Source organism: Leptonotus elevatus, chromosome 1 (assembly GCF_054856555.1).
Source record: "Leptonotus elevatus isolate MCC_2025b chromosome 1, RoL_Lele_1.0, whole genome shotgun sequence".
Classification (NCBI taxonomy): Eukaryota; Metazoa; Chordata; class Actinopteri; order Syngnathiformes; family Syngnathidae; genus Leptonotus; species Leptonotus elevatus.
The window spans coordinates 34169023-34196685 of NC_141239.1; the positions used below are offsets into that span (position 1 = coordinate 34169023).

At 39.8% G+C, this 27663-nt stretch overlaps 4 protein-coding genes across 6 annotated transcripts; 3 read left to right on the forward strand and 1 right to left on the reverse strand.

The window, feature by feature from the left end:
* Positions 1-107: 107 nt before the first annotated feature.
* tgs1 (trimethylguanosine synthase 1) lies at positions 108-10915 on the forward strand. The gene is made up of 15 exons (XM_086094380.1): positions 108-315; positions 413-480; positions 662-783; positions 896-980; positions 1418-1525; positions 1851-2363; positions 3461-3602; positions 4084-4170; positions 4294-4450; positions 6701-6986; positions 7742-7888; positions 8667-8813; positions 9677-9893; positions 10076-10154; positions 10533-10915. The coding sequence occupies exons 1-15, from the start codon at positions 209-211 to the stop codon at positions 10644-10646; spliced, it is 2379 nt and encodes a 792-aa protein (XP_085950506.1). The 5' UTR covers positions 108-208; the 3' UTR covers positions 10647-10915.
* Positions 10724-17303, reverse strand: blvra (biliverdin reductase A). The gene is made up of 7 exons (XM_086094392.1): positions 16896-17303; positions 16354-16477; positions 14888-15007; positions 13129-13226; positions 12678-12785; positions 12359-12527; positions 10724-11990 (listed from the first exon to the last, which is right to left on the reverse strand). Exons 2-7 carry the CDS (start codon positions 16473-16475, stop codon positions 11735-11737), a joined length of 873 nt encoding a protein of 290 aa, XP_085950518.1. The 5' UTR covers positions 16476-16477; positions 16896-17303; the 3' UTR covers positions 10724-11734.
* Positions 17304-17522: 219 nt separating this feature from the next.
* coa1 (cytochrome C oxidase assembly factor 1) lies at positions 17523-20309 on the forward strand. 3 transcript variants are annotated; one of them, XM_086094403.1, is made up of 5 exons: positions 17523-17911; positions 18570-18663; positions 18907-19058; positions 19334-19410; positions 19803-20309. In XM_086094403.1, exons 2-5 carry the CDS (start codon positions 18570-18572, stop codon positions 19912-19914), a joined length of 435 nt encoding a protein of 144 aa, XP_085950529.1. In that variant the 5' UTR covers positions 17523-17911; the 3' UTR covers positions 19915-20309. The 3 variants fall into 3 exon arrangements, with proteins under 3 accessions (XP_085950529.1, XP_085950539.1, XP_085950548.1); XM_086094413.1 differs by having other exon boundaries at positions 17799-17911; positions 18567-18663; XM_086094422.1 differs by lacking the exon at positions 17523-17911 and adding an exon at positions 17943-18084.
* A 3521-nt stretch (positions 20310-23830) lies between these two features.
* On the forward strand, positions 23831-26761 carry LOC147181816 (C-C chemokine receptor type 1-like). Its single transcript, XM_086076339.1, has 2 exons — positions 23831-23953; positions 25309-26761. Exons 1-2 carry the CDS (start codon positions 23938-23940, stop codon positions 26400-26402), a joined length of 1110 nt encoding a protein of 369 aa, XP_085932465.1. The 5' UTR covers positions 23831-23937; the 3' UTR covers positions 26403-26761.
* Positions 26762-27663: the final 902 nt, after the last annotated feature.

Here is a 27663-nt window from a genome sequence, read left to right on the forward strand (position 1 = left end):
GGATGAATGTGGAAAATATCATGAACAAAATATGTTGGTAACCACAGATCACGAACTTCGGCATCTGCTATTATTCTGGAAAAATTGTTGCCGGACGCTTCCGGGACACGCTCGTGATACGGAACTAGTATTTTCGCACGCTGGTACGATTAATACATTTGATTTTGTTGCGCTGATTTAGCCACTAAATTGGCGTGCCGTTTCTGTCATGATGCTGGAAAAGAACACGGTGACAGTTGTGGCAGACGTATTCTTCAGCAGAAGACATGCTTCAGAAGAAGTAATCCACTGCTGCTGCTCTAGAGTTTTTGTGCAGTGAGTGAGCTTTTCTTATGTCCAACTATATCTTGCAAACATGCGCACTTGTTACTATGTATTCATAGAGTGTGTTCATCGTCTTTTTGTCTCCTAGTGATCGAGAGCTATATCGGTCAGATAATAGGCTTCTCTCACCTGTGCAGGCAGACGCTGCAATCCAAGGTAAGTCATAATTATTGTATTATAATTACAACGGTGTGTGCGTGTGTGTCTCTTTCAGACGTCACTTGGTGTATCGTTAGTGCCCGTGTTTTTTAAATCTCCCAGACAAAAACACAAGGGTGACTCATTGGCTAGATAGAGCATTTCAGTCATCTTACATCAATCATTCCCTTGTCTGTAGAAGCGGAAAATGAAGAAGAGGAGATCGATAATGAAGTTGAATGTTTAGATGAAGAAGCTCACTTGATGCTTAGCATGGGTCTGCCTCTTGCTTTTGCCAGTTCTTCCAAACAGCGTAAAGAGGTACTTTTCAAGTGTGAATACTGTATCCCTCTGTTACTAATACCATATTATTGTCATCAGATGTATGAGTACTTATGCCAGGTCTGAATTATATTTTTTGATCATGTGGCAGGAGAAGAGATCTACCGAACGAACAGTTACCTTTCAGACAGAATCACTCGAGCAAGAAGAGGAAGATTCGCAGTTTACTGACAAAGGTAATATAGACCTAATTTTATATATCTTTTTTTTCAAACCAGCAATTGTTGTGCTTGGTTCTGGTTTCTGTAGACACGATTTCCTTGGTTGTCTGCATCACTGACATAATGGATTATGTGAGAATTTGGGGAGTTATTATTAAAAAGCAATAATGTTGAACCAAGTAATAGTCTTTGTTGAGGGCCTTCATGCTCCATAAAGACACTGGCTTATTTCCTTATCCCATTGGTTCAAGCAGAACCTAATAATGCTAGCAATTGGGCATGGATGTTCCGCCATCATTAATTACACAAAATCAAGTCTAACAAAAGCATTCCATACAGGGCGGGTTTAAAAGACGAATTAAAAAGGCTCACCCTAAACTCCTCCCAGGCCACCAACCCTCATTCAACCACAAAATGTATCCTCATTATTCACTGTGATTTGTATGTTTAAGTTTGCACAGACATCAGTGATCCACTGGACGAAGGACTGAAGACAAAGACACAGAGTGAAGGAGTAGAAACTCCACCTGTCAATGATGCTGGCTGGGAGACATATTGGGGTAGGGTTGATGCTAAAATTCCAGTCCAAATGTGGACAAATTCTCTCCATTTTTTTTAATGACAAAGTGTGTCTAATCATTTTGGATCAGGCTACTGTACATCAGACACCCATTTATCCAGTCCAAAAGACAATTGAACACATTACTTGCACAATCTTATAATGAAATCCTAGTAAGCTAGCGTGATTTATCATGGGCTGACATCACACTCCATGGAATGTTCCGCTAAGTTATGTTTGTGTGCCTATAGCCCTGCTTGACAACATATCTAAACTGTCCGTGAGTTGGGTATATCTGTTGTTTTATGTATTCCTGTCTGTTAAAGCTCAACAAGGTGAAGCACTTCTGTGGAACAGCTGGGTGGAGAAACATACGGATGAGTTGCGATCTTCAGAAGATTCCCGCTGTGTAACTGCCCCATGGGACGACCCCAACACCAAGGCCGCCTGGGATCAGCACGCTGAAGAAACGTATTATTACTATTGGGAGCAATACTCATACTGGGCAGCACAGGGCTGGACCACTGACTTATCTCGTGAGAAGAACACTTGGGAAGAAACTGTGGATGAGGGGATGGATGGCGGCATAGGGACGCACTCGGAGGATGAAAAGACTGGTGGTCAAGGTCAAGGTGGTGTTGAGGTTTTGAATGATCTCCTCGAAAAGAACTGTACTTTAGAGGCAGGTGGGAGCATCTCAACTGACTGCGGAACAACCAGACAGCCTTCCGATATCGCAAAGAAACAAGCGGAAGACTGTATTTCTGAGCCTTGTGATGGTGGAAATCATGGCAAGAGATCAGATGTTTCCTCACAGAAGAACGGAACGCGTCACACAGGTGAGCTGAAGCTAATGTAAGTTGTATTACAACATCAGGCACATTGTTTCAGAATTATGTAATGGGGCCCAGAAATGTGTTACCTTATAGTTCGGTGCCTCAAGTGCATACTATATGTATGGTTTGCCAAACGGTCTGCTTCAGGTTCTGTGTTTGAATCTCATCCTTTCTGTGAGTACAAACGTTCTGCCTGTGCTTTTGTGCGGGTTCAACGTTTTTAGAGTCTGAATTGCCCATATGTTTAAATGCAAGTGTAAATAGTTGGTTGTTCTCTATGATTGACTGGTGACCAGTCCAGGATAGGCATCAGAATCATGGACCATCTACTGGTTTGATGGTTTACCGTGGCTTTTTTTTAGCTTTTCTTTCGGGTTTTTTTTTTAAATAACTTGTAAGCATCTGCAGTTCTGCTCTCCGATTGGCTGCTTGCAGAGATCAGTTAACGGGCCGCCTCTTTGACGCTAATGACGAGAGGTCAGCTGCTCTTGTTTTTCTACTTCTCGGCTGAGTGGAGTGGGGAGGGGTGAGCAGTTACATGGAGAGGAAGGACGGAGGGAGGGAGACTTTCAACTCAATTCATCTTTATCCGTGTAGCGCTTTCACAACAGCTACCCGACAGAGTTCGCCGGCAAGAGTCGCCTGCCAGTCTGTTGTAAAAATAGCTCACCTGGGATTTTTGCTCACGGTTACCATACAGTCGGAATCTAATATCGGTTTATGCCTAGTCTCGCCCAGAGTCAGGTGGGATTGACTCCAGCTCACCTTAATGAGGACCAGGGATTTAGAAAATGGATGGCTGGAGGGAAGGATTGTATTCATTTTTTAATTAGGGTTGACCGTTTAATGTTTCGTAGATCCATCATCAGGAATTGGGTTAATTGTTGCTTAAAAAATACACTTTTTTTTGTGTATTTTAGGTGGTTGAAGATACTAAAGAAAATGTATGCTAGTCCACATTTAAATGTTTACCACCCTTAAATATTATAATAATTTATTTTATTTAGGTGAAAAATGTCACACTCGAGTCAAAATGGAACGTTATATCAATAATGCTCTGTATGTCAACATGTTTGTTCTTATTCTGTTTGTTTATTTAGATTCCCAGCAGGCTGCTGGCAGCCTTAACTTACATTTGGGTTCTACAAATCAGATATCAAATGGGGAAGATGATGGTGGTGAGGATGATGATGATGATGATGAAAATCCCTCGAGAGGAGGACCAAGTAAAGTAAAACGCAGGTTGAATTTGAACATTTACTTCTTCTGTATTCCTTCACGTTGGCGTATTATTCTTACATGTTGTGTTAAGATGTTAGTAGACAAGCGAGAGGAACATGATTGAAGTTTCCACTGACTAGTATGATTGGAATGCATGATGTCACTCGTGATGGCTACAAGCTAGTTGCTAGTTCATCCTCAAACGCTTCATTAGTGCAAATGGTTTAGAACAATGCAAAAAGAATAAGAAGAGCACAGAAAATGCAAATAAAGGAGACAGGGGAGATATTGTTAATGGGCTGCTGATTGGAACAAGTGCCGGTATTCTTCAGCAAAACATGCCACAGCTAAAATGCTGGAAATAGTGTAAATAGGTTTAGCATGAAGTAAATAGAACAAAGGGAAGAAAAGTCCCCCAAAAAAGTTACAGATTAGTGGTGCAGTTGTAAGTCAAATATTTTGAAATGTATACTGTATACTTTTTTAATTTTTTTGTCTGCAGTCATGAATTTGATGTGGACGAGAGCCCACATCTAGCAAGCAATGAAGCCTGGAACAGACTTGGACTCAAACACAATCCAGAATCACTGTGCGTCCGACTAACTTTAACTTTAACTTTTAATCTTCATGCCAAGTTTGTTTTAGCCCGTCACATTAAATATCACCAATGACTTATGTACCTAAAAATAATACCATTTTACCTGTTTGTCAGGTTCGACAGTGTTTTCAACTTTAAAGAAAGTTTGGGTCCGAAGCGTCAGAGGCGGTGGTGCTCTAAGAGAAGTGGCAGCAGCGTGAACAAACACATCAGATTCACTGAGACAGATGAAGATGAAACGCAGCCGCAGTGTAGCACCACCCTGCAAAAGGTAGGAATGTGTGTTTGAAATGATTGTTTAACACATCCCAGGTAGGTATTACTAATATTAAAAAAAACAAAAAAAACATCAACCTTACCACTGTCTTGATCTGCGCTAAGCAACTGGACAACTGATTGGAAGACGTGATCTTGGACTTGCTGCCACCAAACTCTGGTGTGGTTAACACCACTTAAGCTGAAATGTGAACACTACACTAAGCAGAGTTGAAGTGGCCACAAAAGCATACAAAAAAACACATATTTAACTGTAAAACTCTTATGTTTTAGAAGTGGACAAGTGGAGGCACGGACTGGCACGGCGGATCCAGCGGGATTTTTTCCAGTTGGCCGCCAGGGGGCGCTGTTTAATTCGGGGCGCGAGTTCGTTTCAAAAGCAGCAATTATAGTGCTTTTGGTAGACGTAGCCAGACCGAGCGTGACTAGCTTGGTCGGTCCGAATTATGGACCTTTTGGCCGATTTTTTGTGCAGAATGAATCAATGCATTTTTGAAGCAAGCGTCACGTCACGCACTTTCTGCTCTCTCTCTCTCACACTGACAATAAGATTTGGTATTGAATTTTTTTTTGTCGTGGAAAAAAACTGCATTGACATTGAAACAAGTATTGGCATTGTAAAAGGTTGTATTGAAAAATAAAATAAAGAAAATGTTAAAAAAATAAAATTAAAATTAAATAAAATACAGACATTAAAAAAAACAACACTATTATCTTTGAGCAAATTTTTTTTCGTATTATGATTGTTTTTTTCAATGCCAATTGCAGATTTTTTTTACACTCTTTTTTTCGAGTGTCACAGGTTTTCAGTTTCAACGTATTGGCATTGTTTTAATGATGGGGGCGCGGGGCTTTGAGTGCGAGAACGCCTTCCAGCTTTTCAGGAGAGGAGAGCGTGCCCTCTGTTAGCTAAAGGCAATACACATGGATACAAGTTCACCAGGAACTCATAAACCGCCTTTAAACCACAAGGTTATGTGTGGTTATATATGTTACTTGTGGCGTTAAAACCACCATGTTTGAAATTACTTTATGCATCATGTCATGCTAATTTAGCTAACGTGCTAACTTGTTTACGACAGAAACATTGACACAGACGCCACAAGGTTATATGTAGGGAAAAAAAATAGATTTACAGGTGGTTTAGGAGTTCCTGGCGCTCTCCTCTCCTGAAAAGCTGAAAGGCGTTCTCGCGCTCAAAGCCCCGCCCCCAACGTTAAAACACTGCCAAATTTGCCAATAAGTTGAAATTGAAAACCACAGTTGAAACTGAAAACCTGTGACACTCGAAAAAAAGTGTAAAAAAATCTGCAGATTGGCATTGAAAAAGACATCATAATACAAAAAAATCTGCTTAAAGAAAATAGTTTTTTTTAATGTCTGTATTTTATTTTTCAGTACAACCTTTTCCAATACCAATACTGGTTTCAATGTCAATGCAGCTTTTTCCACAATGACATTTTTTTCCTTCAATATCAAATCTTATTGTCAGTGTTGTGGCTCCATACAAACACGCCCTAACTCAAATGTATAAATCATTGCAGAGCCCTGAAGTGCCTGTGCCTGATGAATACAACAGAGTAAGCAACACAAAAACAAACAATATAATGGTCCAATAACATGTTTGGCTAATCATGTTTCTGCTAGTAATTACATTGAAAACAAATATAGAAATGACTAGTTTTTAAATGTGACAGAAGCTAACAATTTTGTTAACCCTGCCCTTGCTATTAGTAATTCAAACACATTCTAGCACAAATAAGTTATTGTGTGATTGCAGTTCATTATTTGAGCTCTTCAAAAAATTGAAATTTTGTCTTTACCTTGCCTTATTATTGCCGTATTTAGGCTTTATGTTTAGAGAATATGACAGGTGGTCAAATACATTTCTTAAGCACTCTTGACTTTATGTTTTCATAATTGTTCAGATATTCTGATCTGATTGTGATATAGTAAGTCATTTTGATGTTGGTTATTGTAATGTTAAGCTATTGATACATTAATACATATGAAATATACTAAAGTGGGCCGGTCTGAGCCATGAAACTCCAAGGCTGAAAATGAGTCCTGGTCCCTGCAAATATGTATAATCCTATTCAATCCAACAGGCAATATCATCACATAATCTGTCACCTTTTTTTTCGATGATAAAAATGTCAGTGTTAACCCTAAACAAACTCAAAATGCATACTCAACTCAAAAATAATAACTAAATAAGACTGACTTTGCTGGGCTTGTTTCGCAGGTCCAAAACTTCCTTGAGAAGATTCAGAGTGAGGCACAAATGCCTGTAAACGAGCAGCCTGAACGAGGAAGCGTGCACTCTGAGGAAAAGCCTCGCACTTCAGGTTCCACAGAGAAATATGATGCGAGTAGTGAGGGCATTGCACTTATTCGTACTAAATCAATGGAAGAGGACAGTCCGGGTTTTTTGAATACTGAGAGCTGCCTGAGCGAGGAGCGCAATAGGAGTCTTGAATGTCTGGAAGTCCCAGACTTTCTCTTGCCCGACCGACCTGCAGACATTGGCGGTGAGTACGAAACTGTCAGTTTCAAATTGGATATTTCAACTTGAGACCTGTATCTAAAGTTCACAGTATGCATTATTGAGACACTTGGGTGGCTAGACTGGCTATGGCTACCTACTATTGTTATTATTAACTTATTCACTGCCATAAATTCATTAAAAAAAAAAAGATTATTAAAAATTAGGGGCAAGAGGCGATTCATTTTTTAAACTGTAATTAATCGCATTACTTCACTAGTTAACTCACGATTAATCACAAATTTTATATCGGTTCTAAATGTACAATCAAAAAATTATAGGTTTTCAGACTCTTGTTAACAAAAGTGTGGTGGAAATGTTAAACTAAAATAACTAGTTAAAATTATATGTTGACGTTCATAGCCGTCAATGTCAGTGAATGAATTTAAAAAGAAAAGAAAAGATAAAAAATTTGGGGCGTCAAGCAATTAGTTTTTAATCGTAATTAATCGCATGACTTCACTAGTTAACTCGCGATTAATCCAAAAAATTTAATTTAAATGTGCAACAAAAAAAAATCTAGGTTTTCATACTCTTGTTAACAAAAGTGGAAAACATTTTTAAACTAATAGAAATAGTCCAAATGAATTTTTGACGTTTATAGCCGTCAATGGCAGTGAATGAGTTAAGTTGCACACTTATGGGAAGAAACTGGAGAATGTCTATGCTTATACTTTGTAGGTGTGCCATATATTGCAGAACACTTAATACATTTGTTTTGTATGTTTTTGAATGTGAAAGGCGCAAAGAAGCCAAAGAAGAAGAGTAAGCGATGGAGGAAGCAGCAGATACCGGCAGACATGGCAGCAGAACCAGACCTGGCCAAATACTGGGCTCAGCGCTACAGACTCTTCTCTCGCTTTGACGAAGGAATCAGACTGGACAGAGGTTGGTACAGTATAAAGCAAAGGAGGAATGATGTCTCAGGGTTCATCACGCGTTGCCACGAATAGCTGCGTTTCCATTACAGTTTAAGCGATATTGTACTTTTTCGATAAAGTCAAATTTCGACTTGCCGGTATTTCCATTGAAGAGCGTTTTGCTTCTGAGGCGCAATTCTCGTAATGTCCCGTCTCGCGGGATCTCGCAGTTCTGTAGGAGGTGTTCACGATGTTTGGAAGACAGACGCCCGTTGTTGTTAGAATTACTTTAAAAAACATCTCCCTCCCCTCATCGGGCGGGTTCGGCTATTTGGTGTTGGTGTGTGTGCGCGCGCTTATAACTCGTGTTATGGTGCGGACGGATGGATTTCAACGACGACGTGCGCCGTATGCCAGGGGCAACGGCCACTTCTCATGCAACGATATGGGACGTGCATTGAACGGCGGCATATTGGCTTCATAACTGAATCGCTTTGTGCTTAAAAAGACTTGTTATCCCCTCCGGAGGCAGCTCCGACACGAAAGCGAGTGGCCCCGTACTTCCTACTTCCTTTCCTCCGTTACCGGGCGGTCACGTGACTACAGGGAAGTGTTTCCATGACGCTTTTTGCGAAATACTTCTATTTCGACACGTCTCAAAAACCACCTCATGAGAGCGTCAAAACATTTTTGCGATATCTGAGAGTTTTTTCGAAAATCATGTGTTTCCATTACCAGCTTGCTTTTGCGCAAAACTGAGGGTAATGGAGACGCACCTTGTGATTTTGCACCTGTACATGTTTCAGAGGGCTGGTTCTCTGTGACACCAGAGAAGATTGCCGAGCATATCGCCCTCAGAGTGGAGTCCAGCTTCTCCAACACGCAGCTGATCATCGACGCCTTCTGTGGAGTTGGAGGAAACGCCATCCAATTTGCACTCACTGGGAAAAGAGGTAAACGTCGTCTTCGATTGTAATATATCACCATGATTGGTTTGAAACAGGCAAATTTCACCTTTCAATCAATGGGGTTAATTTTTGAAGACTCGGAAATAACAAACCATTAACAATGAGGCAAGAAGCTCTCTTTAGTAGAGCAAAGTTGGGAATGAATGGCATCCTTTTTTTTTCTTTGCTAGCCCTTTATTTACACAGCCTTCAGTTTCTTCTTATCAGGATTCTCTGCATTTAGTTTTAGCATTGTTAATAAGTCAAGAGTTTCTCATTAAGGTTGATAACAGATTAATTTGCCTTTAATAGCTTCAGTGGATTTATTTTTCCATTTAGAAGGAAGCTCTTTTAGGTCGTTTGGGTCATTCAACTGTAGCAGCTCTATTTGTTCTAATAATGTAGTTTTTAACGATTTCCAAAGGGTGTTTAAAAAAAATAAGACTCATTGTCAGTTAGTTGCCACACCTGAAGTAACACAAGATTAAGTAAAGGAAGGTTTTGTTGGAGCCGACAACATTAAATCAATCAATCTCTTAAATAAGGCCTGCATGGAGAATATTTTTGCTTCTCTTCATCTGTTACATCATCATCATGAATGCCTTTTCCTCATTGTTGCTGTTGTCTATTCCATCTGAGATTTCAAATCAACACTCCAAGTCCAGATGTGGAGATATCAAGCAACATCAGAAATTATTACTATTAACAATCGACAAAAGCCTGTCAAAAATGTACCCAAACTACCACTCAGGTGTTTTTGGTTTGAATTGGTTTATTTTTGTTTCTGTGACAGAATGCCCAGGAGTTTAAATGGTATGACCTGAAAACGGTGCCTATGAAGCACATGTGCTGACATGATTTACTCTCAGTCCTAGCTGTTGACATCGACCCAGTCCGTCTGGACTTGGCGCGTCACAATGCTACTGTTTATGGCGTCGCCCATCAAATCGAGTTCCTGCAAGGGGACTTCCTTCAGCTGGCGCCTCGTCTCTGTGGTGACGTTGTCTTCTTGTCGCCCCCCTGGGGAGGACCAGATTACCTGACCGCTGAGGTGTTTGACATTAAGACCATGATGGAGCCCGACGGATATCCTTTTACTTTGTATGTTTGGGGTTCACGTACAATACCCATTTATCAGTGAAGTGGATAGAAGCAAAGCTACTTCTTCTTTCTTTTTTTTTGTGCATATAGAGCTAGTAAGTAGTATGAAGCAGGTGAGGTGAATTAATGAAAAGGCAGTGTTGGTTTCTATCCTTAACTGTAGTCACATTTCAGATTTTCCATCTGGCCAAGCAAATATCAGACAACATCGTGTACTTCCTGCCTCGTAACGCAGACATGGATCAGGTCAGAATCTTCAGTTTTAATATGTGTGGAGTTAAAAGGTAAACAAAATCTGAAAATGTGTGGGTATTCAGATACTATGGCCATCAAATCAAAGTGTTTACGTGTACAATTTTATACTTAGTGACATGAGACCATCTGTACAAAGATAATGATTTGTTTTGTTTGACTCTGCTCGAGAGATATTCATATAACAATGCTTCTTATTGTAGTGTGCAATTGCTTTGTGTCATACTAAGAAACAATTGTGCTTAATATCTACATTGCAAATGTCAAATATATTAATTGACGTATTTAATGGCCTGCCTTTGCATAATGATTACTGATGTGATTTGTAGGGAAAACTTGTTGAAACATGTGTGCGTGTGAATTTGTCCACAGATTGCCTCCCTGGCTGGTCCAGGAGGAAAAGTGGAGGTGGAGCAGAATTTCCTCAACAACAAACTGAAGACCTTAACTGCTTACTTTGGCAGTATGATTAAGTCTGACACCTAAAAACTACAGTAAATGCTCAACCTACTAAATCATTATGGATTCTGGCAAAGTTCTTGATTGGCACTGGATTCATTAAGTACAGTGAAAAGTGCCCAGCAACTTTGTTTTATTTGAATTAACTTTTTAATCAGACAGTCTGTCTTGTGCAAGTAAACACATTAATCCACATTGTAATGTTTGTATTATAAAACCTCTGATTTTGCAATGCATTATTTTAATTATTTTTCTACTTTGTGTGATCAGCCAATAAATGTTTTTGTTTTTGTTAAGGCGTGTATGTTTTTGTCCCCTAATGTGCTGTTGGGCCACATGGCTGTTTAATCGACCGTTTACGATAAAGAAGTTTCATAAAACTTTGTCCTCACGGGGATAAAGGGAGCAAGGACTGGGACGTTACTGACACAAGTTCACAAACGAATAAAACACCAAGGTAAGGATAAGTACAGTAAGGTGTGTTAGTGATGGCGAAATGAAGCTTCATAAACAACTTGCAATAATTTTTTTCTCCTCTAGATGGCGGTCTTTGCTGAAAGATAAAGGCTAGTGCAATGGAAATTGATCAAATTTCCACTTCACCTTTAACAAAGAGCACCAGCGAGAGGAGTAAAAATATATATATATATATTGCAAGTGCTTCATGAAGCTTCGTTTTCCTATCAATTATATTAGGGGTAGGCAACCCTGGTCAGGAAATGGCTCTAAGGCCCTTCCTCTTTGCAATAATGATGGATGGCGGCTGGGATAGGTCTAAGATCACCTGCAATGGTAGCGTTGTTAAAAGGAAATTTGCCGCAACATTGAGGTGAACATGCCCATGCATGACTTTTTTTGTATGGTTTTGCAGACAAATTAAATGTGCGCAAAGAAACCTTTCATTTAAAAGTATCAGTTTCAACAACAAATATTTGTTTTTGTATTAAGTTTTCATTTACATTTGACACATTATTTAAATATGGTTTTGTATAATGTGACACACTACAAATGATATAAATAAAGCATTTCAGTGGGCATTAACCTTAATGGGGGGGGGGGGGGCATTCCAGTTTGGAAAAAGTCAATATTGACGATTGTAAAGTGGAGAAACCAGTTTATCTCTGAGAAAGTTGCTGTAATTTCTCGGCCAATTCTAAGCAGTGGAGGATCCTAATTTTCTCTTTCTGGAGCTCCTCTGGGCTTATTTGGCCCATTAGTTTGGAGGAGAATCGTATCAGATCTTGCATGAAAAGACCCACTGCTCCTCTGGGTGATGGAGGGATTTCAGTTAGTGGTCCCGACTCAAATTGAAAGTTGATATTCTTGGCTCTTGGGAGGCCTGGTCCTCGTTCCTCAATCCAAGTCAAGGGTCTGAACAGGAAAAGGTGAAATATAAGTTTACTTTTTTTTTTCCATTCCTCCTTATGCAGTTACTCAAGTGACACATAAATGTAAATTAAATGTATTTCCTCATTTTCGTTCTTTTGGTTGGACAGTTACAATGTCATCAATAACTCACAAGGTAAAAATAATAATAATGCACTGTTATGGTGAAAAGAGTGCTTGTAAACAAAGAGTATAATGTGAATGCTGCCATTGTAGCATTTTATCACTGGACAGCATTTCTCATCTTTTTATTACAAAAAAAAAGAAGAAGGGAAAATAAATGGTGTGAAGCGCCATTGGCCCCAATGTTGCATCACCAGTGTGATATTCTGGAAGCATAACATCTCTCTCACTTGTTGTCAGCAGTTCGCATTTTTGCAGTCATCTTGCTGTAGTTGTTGCCCAAGTCCACTTCCATGGTTGCTGCGGTTACAGAGAGCTCCCCAAACAACTCAACCAACCAGGTGAGACGAGCGATGCCACTAAATGTAAGGAAACCAAATCCAGGCTTCAGAACTCCACCTAAGAAAAAACACACAAAAATAATACAGGCCTGGTATGGTAATACTGTATCGTAAAATGTGGGGTCACAATTTTGAGCATTATTTAAAAAAAGACAAAAGATTCTGGTCTATACAGAGAAAAGGCATATACAAGGAGTACCAATGTAACCTGTAAAATGAAGAGTTCCTTCCTGCAAGGTTTTCCCTTGGACTTCTTTCTTCAGCCATTTGTAATCTTCTGTAAAAAGTTCTATGTGCTCCTCATGAAGAATCACCCCTAAAACAAAGACAACCATAGTTGATATTTTATGCACAATGCTGACTAGCTAACAACAAAATAAACACAATCCCCTATTTTTGTGCACAAACCGTGCAAGCGGTTATGTTTCATGTCACATTTTTTGCTTTATTCTGCTGTCTGCAGCCAGGCCAAATGAAAACATGTTCTCAATTACCTTACCTGGTAAACGTTGGTTAAAAAAAACGAAGTAGAGCCGAGCTCGATGTTGATTATGCACAAAATAATTTGCTATTTGAAATATTGAACATTTTTGATAAATGGATTGAGAAGTGTGTCAGGATTTTTGTCCCTGTACACTCAAGCCACATATTAATATCACCTTTCTCCTGCGCCAAATTCCAGAGCTCGACAGCACTTTTGTAGTTTAGCGTCATGGGATACTCCACACAGACATGTTTCCCTGCCTGCAAAAAAGTTCTGGTGGGACAGGAAGAAAAAAAAATCAGGAACTCGTGTAGTGACCAAAACTTGAAGCTGACCTTGAACAAAGATACATATTTTTATAATCAGTTGTACTTGTTTGTTTTAAGATGACTTTTCTTGGAAGCTACAATTATCCTGCACTGAAAAGCAAAACGTTTTAAGTAACATCTTAGCAATCTTCTAGCTTTCAGAAATTACAGTTGCACACTCAAAACTTTGAAAATTACAATAATTTTAAAAGAGTTACAAACTATCAATAGATGCATCTACTGTGAGCTTAAACCTTTTATGGTCACCATCTATCCATTTTCTATATTATCGGTATTGGTACTCATTCATGTCATGGGTGAGCTACAGCACAAGTAGAGAGAATGGATGGACGTATGCAGTGACGTGCGGTCAGGATAGGCAAGGTAGGCACTGCCTACCTCAGGCTGAAATAAAAGTTGAAACCGTTTGCCTTTTTGTATTTATTTTAATTATTTATTTCATTTCAGAACCTACCTACAGGTTTAAAAGTGACAACATTTGGTGATTTTCATACCTCAATTAAAAATGACTTATTACTTAGTCTGGCCTGCAGGCAAAAATGCTGCAAAAATTATCCTCCTGAAGGCACACCGCTACTGTGCTTTTCCCAGCACTGTCCGCGTAGCGATGTGTGTTTGCGCATGCGTGGTCAGTTTCCCAGTGGAAAAGTCCTTTACGCAAATAGGCAGATCGCTACGCAGCCTTTTTACGTCGCTGTATTATTCCTATGCGAACGTACGTTCACACAGTGCATTCGTGAATTCAAAACACACTTAGTGCACGGCAAAGCAGTAAGATGACGCCACTCGAGAGAATATAAAACTATTTTCACGCCATCTTTTGAAGGATGGGAGACCAACGCCTTAGCTACCAGACCTTCAGCAAAGTAAGGGACAAAGAATTATTCGTACTTTTCACAAAGAATGGTGCAAAAGGAAAGATTGGCTTTGTGGATGTGCTTCCATTAACTGGCTGTTTCACTTTACATGGTGTTTGGCATTACTATTGCTAGCTTGATTTTGTGAGGAATTAGGCTGTTTTACAGGGAGATCTTCACTTTATTACATTCTTTCCGGGCGTGTTTGAAATCGTCCGTTTTTCGTTGTGCGGCAAATGGGAGACTGAGTGCACTGCAACGTTTACTGTGGCTGGCAGACCGTGCACTGGCTGACTGGCCAGAACTTTAGCTGAGTGGCAAGTGTTGAGCTGCCACAGCCGAGGCAAAGGGTAAGAACCCCACTCGAAGTAAAAAATAAAAATAAAAAATAAAAGATTTCGGAGCAAAATATGTAAAACTTCAAAAGAGAGTAATGTTTTTTTGTTTTATTTTCTACCCATACAGGGGAGGCCTATGTTAAAATAGTTTGAATGTATGGCAACTTGTATCAAGTATCCCGAGGTCAGGCTGAGTGTCCTCTTTTTGAAATGAAAATATGGTCACCCTAGGATACGTTGTACACTTGCCTGCCAACAAACAAATTTGTAATTGGTGTGTGCGTCTGCCTGCCTACCGAAACCTAGAGCTCACTGCATGTCACTGGACGTATGGCTGGACAATATAAGTTACGTTGTAAATGCAAAGATGACAAGCCGAGAAATTTAGCAGTAGAGATTATTTTACGTACCTGACACTATCCTCATGTGATGCATTCTCCGTGCAGATGAAAGCCACGTCAAGGTCTTTTCTGCTGAGAGCCTCTTCGACTGAAATCTGACTCACTCCTTGCTGACTGTCGAGACTTCTCCTGTTGTCGACAAAAACATAAACACAATGATGTGATGACTATGTCGACTCATGACATAATGCAACGCCTACCATGTGGTATATGGCTCATTTTTATAAGCGGGTCCACTGGCGTGCACAGGCAGACCCCTAGTGGTGCTTACACCCTTGCCCCTCTGCCCTCTCTCAAAAAAGTGCCCTTTGGAAAGTTCTTCTTTTTTTTTTTATAAATACAGTTTACTGAGGACAGGTCAATGTTGACACAATCTTTTAGAAAAGCTGCACAATTAAACACGTGGGGGGAAAAAGCCCCGACATGCCTAGCATGTCTCATACAGCACAAACAACTGAGCGTAAATTAGCCGAATGGCCATCTAATTAGCTAGTTTAACGCTATACGCTAAATCAATAATAGATAACGTGATGACCACCACAGGGTACAACTAATGACCATGAAAGGAAGCTCTGTGGTCCGTGCATTGAAAGGCATTTGACTTTGGATCATTGTAATTTGATTTGTGGGGATTATTTTGACTTCAAAATGTAATGAACTGCCGTTTGTGTCTGGTTTGTATTATGCTAGTAGTCACAGGCAAAAACAATCCAATACGTCATTGCTGATCGAAGCATTTGCATTGAGTTGCATTGTGGAAATATCAGAAATGCACAGATGTTTGGAATTGCCAATTGCCTGTGAAAAATACCCTTTGCCTTCTTATGAATGATAATGATAACAATCAGTCTTATTCATTCTCATGCCATTGGTCTGTTTGGCTACAATTGGTCTATTTGTTTACTAATCGTGGCATAATGCCTCGAAAGGAGAGGCTGGAATGGGGAAAAGAAAAGGAGCTATGTCATTTAAACTAAGTTATTTCTATGCTACAAGTCTTGCAGTCGTGTTGCCCTAATAGGCTGTTATTAAAACTAGCTGTGGGATATTATTAATTATTATTATGTGTGTGTAATGTTTATTTAAAAACTATTGACATTTCCAAACATCCGGGCATTTCTGATACGTCCCCAATGCAACACAATGCAAATTATACGGTGAAAACAAACTGTTTTGCCAGTGACTATCATACAAGCCACACCGATTGTTACAATAGTCAAATGACATCTCATCACAGTTTTTAAAATCAAAATAATCCTCACAAATCAATTTACAACAATCCAAAGCCCAACCTTTTCAATGTGCATATAGATTTCGTTCACCAAATTGACCACCATCTTGACTTGTGACGTCATCTCGGAATTGTCAGTAAGGTACATTCCATGTGCACTAAAGTGCCCTTTCCCCCAAATATCTGCCCATGCCACTGAGTGGGTTGCATGTGTGTGTCATGTGTAGAAGACAGTCGCTGTGACCTGGAGATGAATCCTTTGACAGTGAGTTTCTCAGCAGAACTGCCCGGCAGCGGAGCTAATATGTCTCTGATCCTCACCCAACCTGCTGTCCCGATGCCCACCACCACAGCTCCAAACATCATCCCTGTGAGGAAAAAAAACAAGTTTGATATATTGATAAAGTTTCACTTTGTATATGCTTTGTTGTGTGGACCAAATCAAGCTGGGCCAAGTCAGAAGTCAATTTGCTTAGCATTAAACAATGATTCCAAGTTTCAACCAAAGACACAATGTCCCACTACCATAAGGTGATGAAGACTTCTTTATTTATGAATTGAATTTAGATTATTGGTATTCACATTAGTGCTAGTGTTTTACAAATTCTATTTAATAATTGACCTGAGGGGGAATTTTTTTTTGAATTTTTTGTTTTGTTTGTTTAACGTCCCGCTGAGAATCCGATGTCCACTTAAGAAGCAGTACTTGGTTACTTTCATCCCTTTCGGAAATCAAAATCATTACATCCTTAACATTACGAAGTGATCACTTGGTGTATTCCTTACCTGCTTCACGACACGCTTCTGCAGCCCTCGAGTGAAAGTAGCCTGTTATGTTATGCGCACAGAAGTGTTATGACACAAGCTAGCTAGCTCGCCTGTGCAATGGGCATGTTAGTGCGCGACTGACTGCGCGTTTTACTTAAGCAGTGAGTAGCTGACTTGTTTGTGTGCCAGAGAGGCCACACCCCTCAACTGCAGCGTGCCATGGAAACCCGGTTGAGCATTTGTTGTCCTTGAGCTCAATTATCATAATGTCAAAACACGGGGGAGAAACGAGGGTCAACTAAAAACAAAACAAAAAAAACTAGGGTCTACAATGCCACGCAGTTGTGCAATTTGTGTAGTTTTATACTGCTGGTTGGAAACGTTATGACATCAAGACGATGCATGGTTGCATGTTCCTCGTCTTATTTATTTATTTATTTATTGGCGTCTTAAAACCGTATTTTTAAAAACTCGAAGGAGACATTTTTGGTCTTCGTGGGGATTTTTAGCACACCCACACCCTCCTTTGACTGCAAGGCATAGATAACATTGCTTTTGAACGCCCTTTTTGGACCAGTATAGTATCAACGTTGTGTGGAAAAGTTAATCAAGTTAACCCTTTCGGGGTTTTTTTTTTTCATTATTACTTTTAATTTAAGACATTGTCTACGCACGTGCCCTTTTTTTCCTCGACACTGCACGGATTCCGCTTCGCTGGCGATGGAAGAAAAGGGAAAATTAGATTTAGAGTTTGTCTTACTGCTACTCTAAAATATACCGTACTGTATATGATGGAATGTACACTTTTAAACCACACATTTATTTCCATATGAAGTTAAATGGCATGTAAAAGACTTTTGTCTCTGTAGGGAACCAGGAAAGAAGTACAGTATAGTGTTGCTATGCAACTACAGTAATAGTACCCGCCTTCCTGAAGCCGACAGGCACACTGTGGTGTCGGAATGGAGCGCACCCAATAATTTACGTTTACGGAAGTTGTTCCAGCAGGCTTGTCCTCACTGATAAATGGCAAGGTGAGCGTTTTAAATGGTCTTTGGCTTCATAGCAAATCTAAGCATTCGAAATGCGGAAGTCTCCTAGAAATGAATGTGATTTTTAGATTAATATAAATGTTTGTCAAATAGTCACTAAGAGTCGAGTCGTTCATTCGTCTGACAGCGTGGGTTCACTTCTCACTCAGGAAGAGGTGGGCCAACTCGGTCTACGAGGGCTCGGAATCCTGCAGGTTTTTCAGGTTTCCCTCCTCCAATCCGGTTGATTCTAATTAAGAAGGATCGTTATCAGTCTTACGCAGAGCTTGCTGATAAGCTGATCATATCAGCTGTTGGAGAAGGGAAACATCCAAAACCTGCAGGTGTTGTGCCATAAACTAGTGTGTGACCTAGTGTGTGTAAATGCTTCGATGACGTAGTTGATGACAGCCGAAGCCGGCCCTGTCGAACCGAGTTTGCTCAACCCTGCACTAATTGGGCAGTTTGACAGCAGCTGGTTCTGGTTCCCACAAGCGAACAAACTGCAAAATCAGTTTCTTTCTATTGTCCTTACAGGATACTACAGATTTTATTCAGTAGAGTAATGGAAAGAGGACCCATGATTATTTAAGGAATCCATATGTTGACAAGACAAGAGTCCTGTGCATTTCCTTTTTTTTTTTATTTCTTGCCACAGCAGATGAGGGCTTCCACCAGCAAACTGCAACAGCTCGCCATATTCTCCACCTTGCTGACAGGAAGTGGGCTTGTCACCATGTACTACCTGATGCAGAGTGAGTACTTTAGTAGAAGTGAAGTGGTCTAAGTCATTTAGATCTGGACTTCTGTAGGCACAGTGTAGTGTACATAGGGACAGAAAATGTGAAATATATATATATATATATTTACACAGTACTGTACTAAAGAAAAACAGGGATGGGTAACTCAGCATGTGACTCACCCCTACACTGTGTGACACCTGGATTAATAAAAATAAATAAATATGTAAACCTCATTTCTGTTTTGTATCACATAAGAGAAATTGGCTGCCTCCGACTACTACAAATTGGCTCTGCAGAAGTTGGAAGCATGTTCGGACGCCATGGAGAGTTTGGGCGCCCCACCATTAAAAATTCACAACATCCATCTGACTGACAGAGACAATCGACTAGCCCAACAAACTGCACAGGTACTGTATTTTAAAAGCCACATGATTAAGAGTTCTGCTCTCAGATTTCAGATTTTTAAGCAGCATGCTCAATATAACTTAGTGCACGCTTGTTGAAAAGTAAACTTTTAACCATTTCTCCGTGAACACAATAACAATTTTCAGAAATGTGTTGGTTTAACTCACACATGCTGACTCTGAAAGGAAAGTCAAGTTTTTTTAACACACTATTTGGATGTTTATTCATTTGCGTTGAGGTACTGTACGTATTCATTAGAGATTCACTGGTTTTGCAGATGAAGATCCCTGTGACTGGGTCAAAAACTGGTGGCTATTTATATACATCTTCCACTAGAGACCCAATCACCAACAGGTATGTACTGTACACTCTGTTCCTTCGGAGTACACTTGTCTTAAAGTATTGCAAAATTGTAACTATGATTATATTTTACCCACAAGCACACTGTTGTATGATTGCTACTCATTTCCAAGTTTATTCTCAAGTCCTTTTCTGCTCCAAAAAAGGCCCACTGATTAGTTGAAAAGTTGGAAAATTGCAGTTAGCAAGCGGTCACTGATGTCATTTATCAGTCTTCTGCTCACCATATTGTTTTGCTTGATGTGAGTAAGTATGTCTGGAGGTGATCAGCAATATGACAGTTTTTGACTTGAGGTTGTGATTTGATGACGGACACCACATTAGTCACAGACTGAACAACTTAGCCAACTATTTTAAACCCTGCCTTGTTGTGTTATGCCCTGTAGATGGAGTGTGAAGCTGGCAGTTTTGAGGCTCAAAGAAGGGCAGACTATCGACCTGATGAATCCTCCAGCAACAGATTGCAGGATAGAGGATACTGACTGCAACTATTCATGACATCTTCAAGGTAGAATTGGCCCTGCATCAATTGCTGGAGAGTAATGTGCGCTCATCAAGTCAATGATATCGAGACAAAATGGACTATGTAATGTCTTCTACTTGACATTTTCAAATTGATTTGGGGGCCCCAAAAAAATCAACTGCCTCACCAACCACAACTTCCTTCTTTTTGAATCATGCACAGTGCATATAGTAACCACATCTATAGTATGTAATGTATTGAGAAATGAGTCATTTTATGCTTATATTCTTTTTTTCTCCACATTTATTTATTATGTAGTTTCACTTTTTTACTGCTGTGGAGATAAGATTATAAGTTATCTGAATTTGTGTGTGAAGTTGAGGGTATGAAAGCAAATTTACTGTGAGTCAATGTTCCAAATTAAATGCCACCACACTTGGTAAACATTTTTGTTTGTTTCTTTTGTTGTTGTAATTCAATCTCGCTTAAATGGATAGTGTTGGAAAACGATCCTTTAGTTTTCCGCGTGTTCCCATTGTTCCGGGTAATGAGAATGTTGATTTCTGAATACAGACTGGAGATCGATGAACAGGTCCTTCGAAGGATTTATTTTACAGAAATTTCTGGACACAGACACGTTTGCAGACAAAATGCTGCAGTTCCTCTTGCAAGTGTGTCGATTCCTCCCAATTGCAGTCGTCTTATACTTTCAGCATAGCGGACCCCTCCCCTCTCCCCTTTCTCACCAGCCCTGCCCTTAAGCCCCACCCCTCCCCGTCTCCCAAGACAGACAGCACTCAATACACATTGACAGATGGCCGATTGATGTCGAAATATAGTAGGTCTCAGACAAAATGGCACCTTTGCAGCAAATAAAACTTACAAAGGAATCCTTTTCTAACACATTCTCTCCCCCCATCCAAATGGCAAATTAAGTGTGATTCACTCACCAAGCTTTACTGAGAAAACTAAAGCAGTTATAACTAAATTAAAAACAGTTATAATTAAATCTGGGCAGAAGACCGTCAACATTAGCTACGGTTAATTTAATCATCATTCTGGCTTTACGTTTACCATAGATAGGAACAGGTATATGACATGCTGAGCCTATGGCAACTTTAATGCCAGCACAGGCAAAGTGTTGCCAAACCAAAATATAGAGGACGCATGTTCTGTATTGATAGCACACGCTTTGGCGTCACATAAATAAGCATCATGAAAACCGCTTGAGAAATAAGCAAGTTATGACTGAATGAATTAATGATTTTCAATGTACATGCATTGCAGCCATTAAAGATGAAGCGTCCGTGGTTTTGTCACAAGTTAATAGTTTTTAGCTTTGTTGTACCATCGTCGATCACTACAAAGAGTTTCACAATAAGCTGGTGTTGCTATCTGGGCCTGTGCCAGACTAAAGTGACGTGGGTTTGTCTCTGTTTCAGTCAGTGATGCACAATTTCTTTGCTAACCCTCCTATGAACAAATGTGAAAAGGATCATTGAAAACGTCCATTAAATTCTTGTAATATAAATGAAAATGCTATATTGGGATGTAAAGGGGACTAAAAAATAAATGTGTAAATATTGGTCGGGCCCCAGTGTTGCTATCACGAAGGGTGGACATTCAACACGAGAACAATGGCGAAGCCATGCTAATTGCTAAGCTATCATACATACAGTGCTGCTCAAAAGTTTGTGAACCTCTTGAGCAATTTGGATCTTCCATTTGTTTCAACCTGATTTTGTTGTTCAATCTGAACCATTTCATTTATATGAAAAGAAAAAAACAGGTGTAGGTTTAGCATTTCAATGCATTGTTCTTTTTTTCTTCTTTTATAAAAAATCTATTGTGTAGTCAAAACTAAATTAAAAAGAGTTTTTGATCAATTCGTGTAGGTGCAAAAGTAAGTGAACGCTGAGCTGCATTGCTTAAAACAAGCAGTCAAGTAGGACCAGGTAGGACAAATTGGTAGCTAAACTAACCACTGAAATGGACCAAAGAAATTGTGCATCACTGACTGAAACAGAAACAAAACCACATCATTTTAGTCTTACCCAGGTGAACCCATACAGGTCAGTCATGCTGAGAGGAAGAGAAATCTCAGGGGACCGCAGGAAGTGAGTAGTGACAGCATATCTGTCTGGGGAAAGCTATAAAGTCATCTACAAAAAATTGCTTCATCATTCCACTGTGAAGCAGATCATCTGCAACTAGAGAACACTGAAAATTACTACAATCATGCCTAGAAGGGGACGACCTTCTAAAATATCAGCAAGAACCACAAGACAAATGATAATTCAGGTGAAAGCCAACCCGTGCATCACATCGAGGGATTTGCAGACCTTTTTTGCTGCATCGGGGACATGTGCATGCTTCGACAATCAGAAGAAAAGTCAATCGACAAGGCTTTCGTGGAAGTCTCGCTAGGTAGAAGCCTCTGCTCACAAAAAAGATCAAAACTGCCCATCTCAACTTTGCCAGCGAGTACCTAGGCAACACTGAAGCTTTTTGGAAGTCCCTTCTGTGGACAGATGAGTCACAACTAAAACAGTCATGCTTGGTGAAAAGTCAACACTGCATACCAGCAAAAGAACCTTCTCCCTACAGTGAAGCATGGGGGTGAGAATGTTAAAGTCTGGGCTGGCTTTTCATCCTCAGGATTTGGACAACTTCACATAATCCAGGGAATCATGCATTCCGAGGAATATTGTGAAATCCTGGATCATAACCTGAAGCCGTTCTTTGTGACGTTACAGCCTGGTAGAAGATGGATCATGCAACATGACAATCATCCAAAGCATTCAAGCAATACAACCAAGGAATGTCTGAAGAAAAACAAGATTCATGTTCTGGATGTGCCCAGTTAAAATCCTGACTTAAATGCTTTCAAAATACTGTGGCGGGACATGAAATGGGCAGTTTAATCTAGACGCCCATCCAACCTCTCTCAACTGGCTGCATTTTGCAAGGAAGAGTGGAAAAAATCCCCCAAATTAGATGAAAGAAAGACTGATAAGTCACTAAAGAAAGTGTTTGGATGAAGTTCATTGCAAAAGGAGGCGCAATGTCTGATTAAGTGAGGTTCACATACTTTTGCACCCATGAAATCTGAGTTTTTCTTAAATCAACAACTTTGGCTCAATAATGAATCACAATATTATCATTCTTTTTGTTCAAGTCCATTATTTTCAATGTCAGCATTGTAGATTGGGGTATGACTAAACATTTAATAAGGTTATTTTAATATTGTATACAAAAAAATATGGCCATGCCTGCAGGGTTCACAAACCTTTGAGCAGCACTGTATAGTCGCAAAAAAAATGTAATGAGTGATTGGGTGATACAGTACACTTGTCACATTAGTTATATAATAAATACTTGTAAAGCAAAATAAGATGACAGTTATTGGTTCCACATTGGAGACATTTGCACTGTTTCAGCAGCAGTACTGGATATAGGAAATATAAGATTCTTCTGTTTGTAAAATGTACTATAATTTGGTCTCTGGTGTGCCTGTGTGAAAGGTGATATGAGAGATTTCACATGTATACTTTATCAAGTGAGAAGACGGATTTCCTGTAACTGTTGCACTTTGCTTAAATGTTTCCTATGACTGAACATGTAATTTTCCACCTGCTTTCTTTACTCTCTTTTGCATCTTTCATCCCGGTTTCCTTTGCCTTGCATTCATAATTCATTTAGTTTGATATCCAACCTGAAATACAAATAACAGCAGTCAAGTGAATTTATGTTGTCGACACAGATTTGATTGCTGCACTCCAATGTAAAGAGGTGTATGTACAAGACATACAATATTCCATAGCATTTATATGTTGTTCTTTTGGATTTAAATACCAAAACCGTTTCCCCTTTTTTTTTCTTTTCTTTTTTAAATAAATGCTGACTGATCAACATTGTTATGTAGCGTTGCACATGTACGCGCAAATTACATCTGTGTGCACGTCCCCTGTGGGTGCCGGCCTCCCTACTTTCACAGTCTTCATTTGTAGTCACAGATTTAAAGGGCTTCTTTGTGGTCGCTGTCCTGTATTTCTTCCATGGAAAGCAGCATTGGTAAGTAGATGAGTAAGTGTGAATTTTCAGAAATAATCAATCCACTTTGTTATTAAAATGTAAATTGGGTATACAATTATTTGACATCTTTATATCATATGCAATCATGATCATGAATCAAATGCTAGTAACCTACTTTAAACTTAAAGGCGAATAATACTGTTTTAAATTGCATCCATTTTTATGTTTGTGTCTGCATAAATATAGGCTATCATTTCCTTGATATTGTGTGCATGTGTCTTTGGAGGATTTGAGAAGTATAATGATATTGAGCAACACCGTTTGAGGCAAATCAGCACCATCTACAAAGAAAGTTTCTTATTGACCGCATGATATTTCTTCAATATACACACTATAAAACTATCAATCTTGCAGCTCTTTCATTGCTCCACAAATAATATAACAGTTACTATGGAACCGTTCCATAGGGAATGTAACTGCAAACTACTGACTACTTACTGGTATTTACTTTTTATGATCGTCTGAATCTTCACCAACTCAGTATGTTGTTGTCTGCGTGGGAAAGACCATCCACATTTTTATGCAGATATGATATCAGCAAATATGCATGTGATATAATTAATCAAATCTTCATTGACTAACATCACTGAAATCACAAAAACAGCCCGGCTTCATTGTGTTCCAACACATTAAAAGTGTAAGATAACACAATTTGGCAGTGACAAAGTGTGTACATTTTGTATTATGATTTTTCAATTCCTACAATATAATGAGGCAATTAATTATATTAAAAAAACAAATGATTCTTGGTTTGCAGGTTTGTGTATGTGTGAATAGTGTAGATTGTCAGGGTACTCTATCGTGTGGTTGTTGCACATCTGACATTTCAGGTTGGTTCTTGCGCTACTGGGAATGACTGAAGGCCAGGTTTGCTGTAAATCAATTCAATAACGCCTCCTTGGCAATTGATCTGTAACATTGCTTTTTACTACTTTTATTAAAACTCCTGAGAATGAGTCACTTTTGGGAACAATGGTGTTGCACACCAGATGGAAGAGTCAGAATGTTTTTCTGCAAAACTCAGCAGTTTCTGTTCTCACTTTTGAGTGAGTAATAATAGTATAGTCGTAACACTCTCTTCTCATAACACGCCGGATTGTTTCGAAATCAAGACCAACACAGAAATATGAAAAATGAGTCGTAATATAAGTTTATATCCTTAGTTTAGGTTACTTATGTAATTTGAAATTAGTTTTAGCTGTGGTCTAACCGTTTTCTAAATGATACGGCTTGGCATACAGTTTTAAGGATTAAGACACATTTGATTAAGTCAAAAATGTGTTCAACCAGTGGACGATCAACTAATGTATTTTTCAAATATCTCTGTGCCACAGAACACTCGCCAACCATGGACACGCTCGATGATCAATATGCTCTCCTTTTGGAACTTCTCAACACGAACGAAACATACGACCCCAGCTATGTGGTCAGTGAAACTGTCAAACTCTGCAGGAAGTCAAATGTCAACAATTTTGGCTCCAAATTCAACCCAGCTTTCTGCTACGTCAATTTCCTCCTGAGTTACCTTGGGAACGGGCTGGTCCTATACATCATCTACAAGTACGAGAAGCTCAACACGGTGACCAACATTTTTCTGCTCAATCTGGTCCTCTCCAACATCCTGTTTGCCACCAGCCTCCCATTTTGGGCGACATATCATCTGTCCGAGTGGATTTTTGGGGAGGTTTTGTGCAAGTTGGTCAGCGCCGCCTACTTTGTTGGTTTCTACAGCTCCATCCTTTTCCTCACGCTCATGACCTTCGACCGATACCTTGCAGTGGTCCATGCTGTGGCAGCTGCTAGAAGCAGAAAGAGAAATTATGCTTTCATTTCCTCTGCGGTGGTTTGGTGCATCAGTATTATAGCCAGCGTGAAAGAGCTGGTTTTCCAAAAGGTGTGGACGAGTCCTTTCAACGGGCTGGTGTGTGAGGAGTCGGGATACTCTGAAAGCACCATGGCCTTGTGGCGTCTGGTCACTTACTATCAACAATTTCTGGTGTTCTTCCTCGTCCCTCTGCTGATGGTGATCTACTGCTACGTCAGCATCACCGTCCGCATCCTATCCACCCGAATGAAGGAGAAATGTCGTGCCATCAAGCTCATATTTATCATCATCTTTACCTTCTTCCTCTGCTGGACCCCCTACAACGTCGTCATCCTCCTTCGAGCCATACAGATGTCCAGTCCGGATGTCGAGTGCGCTGACTCGGACAGCCTGGACTATGCATTGTTTGTGACCCAGAATATCGCCTACCTCTACTGCTGTATTAGTCCAGTGTTTTACACATTTGTGGGTAAAAAGTTCCAGAGCCACTTTAAAAGGCTGTTAGCCAAGAAAATCCCATGTCTGAGGAGACACATAAGCCTGAGCAGCCAGAGCACACGGAGCACGTCTCAGAAGACGCCACATTCCGATTACGAGTACTAGATTGATCCAAACAAGTATTTGCTGTAAATACAAATTTGATGGAAACAACGATAAACAATGAACAGTCAAGAAAAACGGAAAATTGCCATCGTAGTTTCTCAAGTAGTGTGCTTTCATTGTTTGTTTGTTTTTAATGATTTGAAATGGTTTCTCTATGCCTCTCCCCCCCCCCCCCATTATTAATCCTTTTATTGTAATATACTTGTAGTGCTCTTATTGGAAAATATGTTGGCTTGAATACCTGGCTGGACAATCACATTTAAGCATGTATAGACGCACATTATTGTAGGAAAATTATATATTGGATTTTTTTTTTTTTTGTATGTCTTGTATAAAGTTGGCCTGTGATGAAATGTAAATGCATTCCATGGTCCATAATGCATGTGTGTCCTAGCCTGGCAAGCCACACCCACTTTCTTGAAAGGGAAAGTGGGTCTGGATAGGCGTCCATAGACAGCAATTCGCCACCGGCCGAAAACAGGCCAGCCAATCAAATTTGTCCATTTGCGTGACTTCCTCTTCCTGAGCGACGTCACGCTGTTCGAATATCAAAACAGGTGACTCATGACACCATGAATCTTCAAGTTTTTCCCGCAACAACGACATAAGTCATTCGCTACTGTTTCTCTTCGGCTATTAGTCATGTTGGATTTTTACTCCATCTCCGCAAAAAAAAAATACTTCGAGTTGCTTTTCTTTTTTTTCTTTTTTCTCGAGAAAGCTCAGTATTGTTCATTCGGTAATCTTACCGAGTCAACATGTCATCACCATTGCTTTTTTTTTGTTTGTTTGTGCGTGAGAGTGTGCATGTGCACCCCCGTGTGTGTGTGTGTGCGTGCGTCTTCGTGTGTACTCATTAATTCACCTAAAACCTATTTAAAATCCCATACCGTTCACCTAAACCGAATACTTCAGAATTCAGATAGTGTCATGAGGTTGTCAGGAGACCCGAGGAAGGATCAAAGAAAAGAAAGTCAACGAGTCACTTATCTGACGTCACGTTCGCTCTCTGCTCATTGATTCATTCCACTGTCTGTTCGCTCATGTTTGCCCCGCCTCTGAAATGCGACTGATTGGGCGGTCCCTCTCCGGCAAAGCCGCGAGTGAGTCTGGATTTCCAGGCTGTGTGTGTCCATCGCATGTTATCAGAACATTCAGTTTCTCTGTTGAACTATCACCATTGAATTACTTTCTGTTTCCCACAGATATATTGTACATGCTTGTCCTCCCCATCTTTGTGTGGTTCTTCTCTGAGGTCACG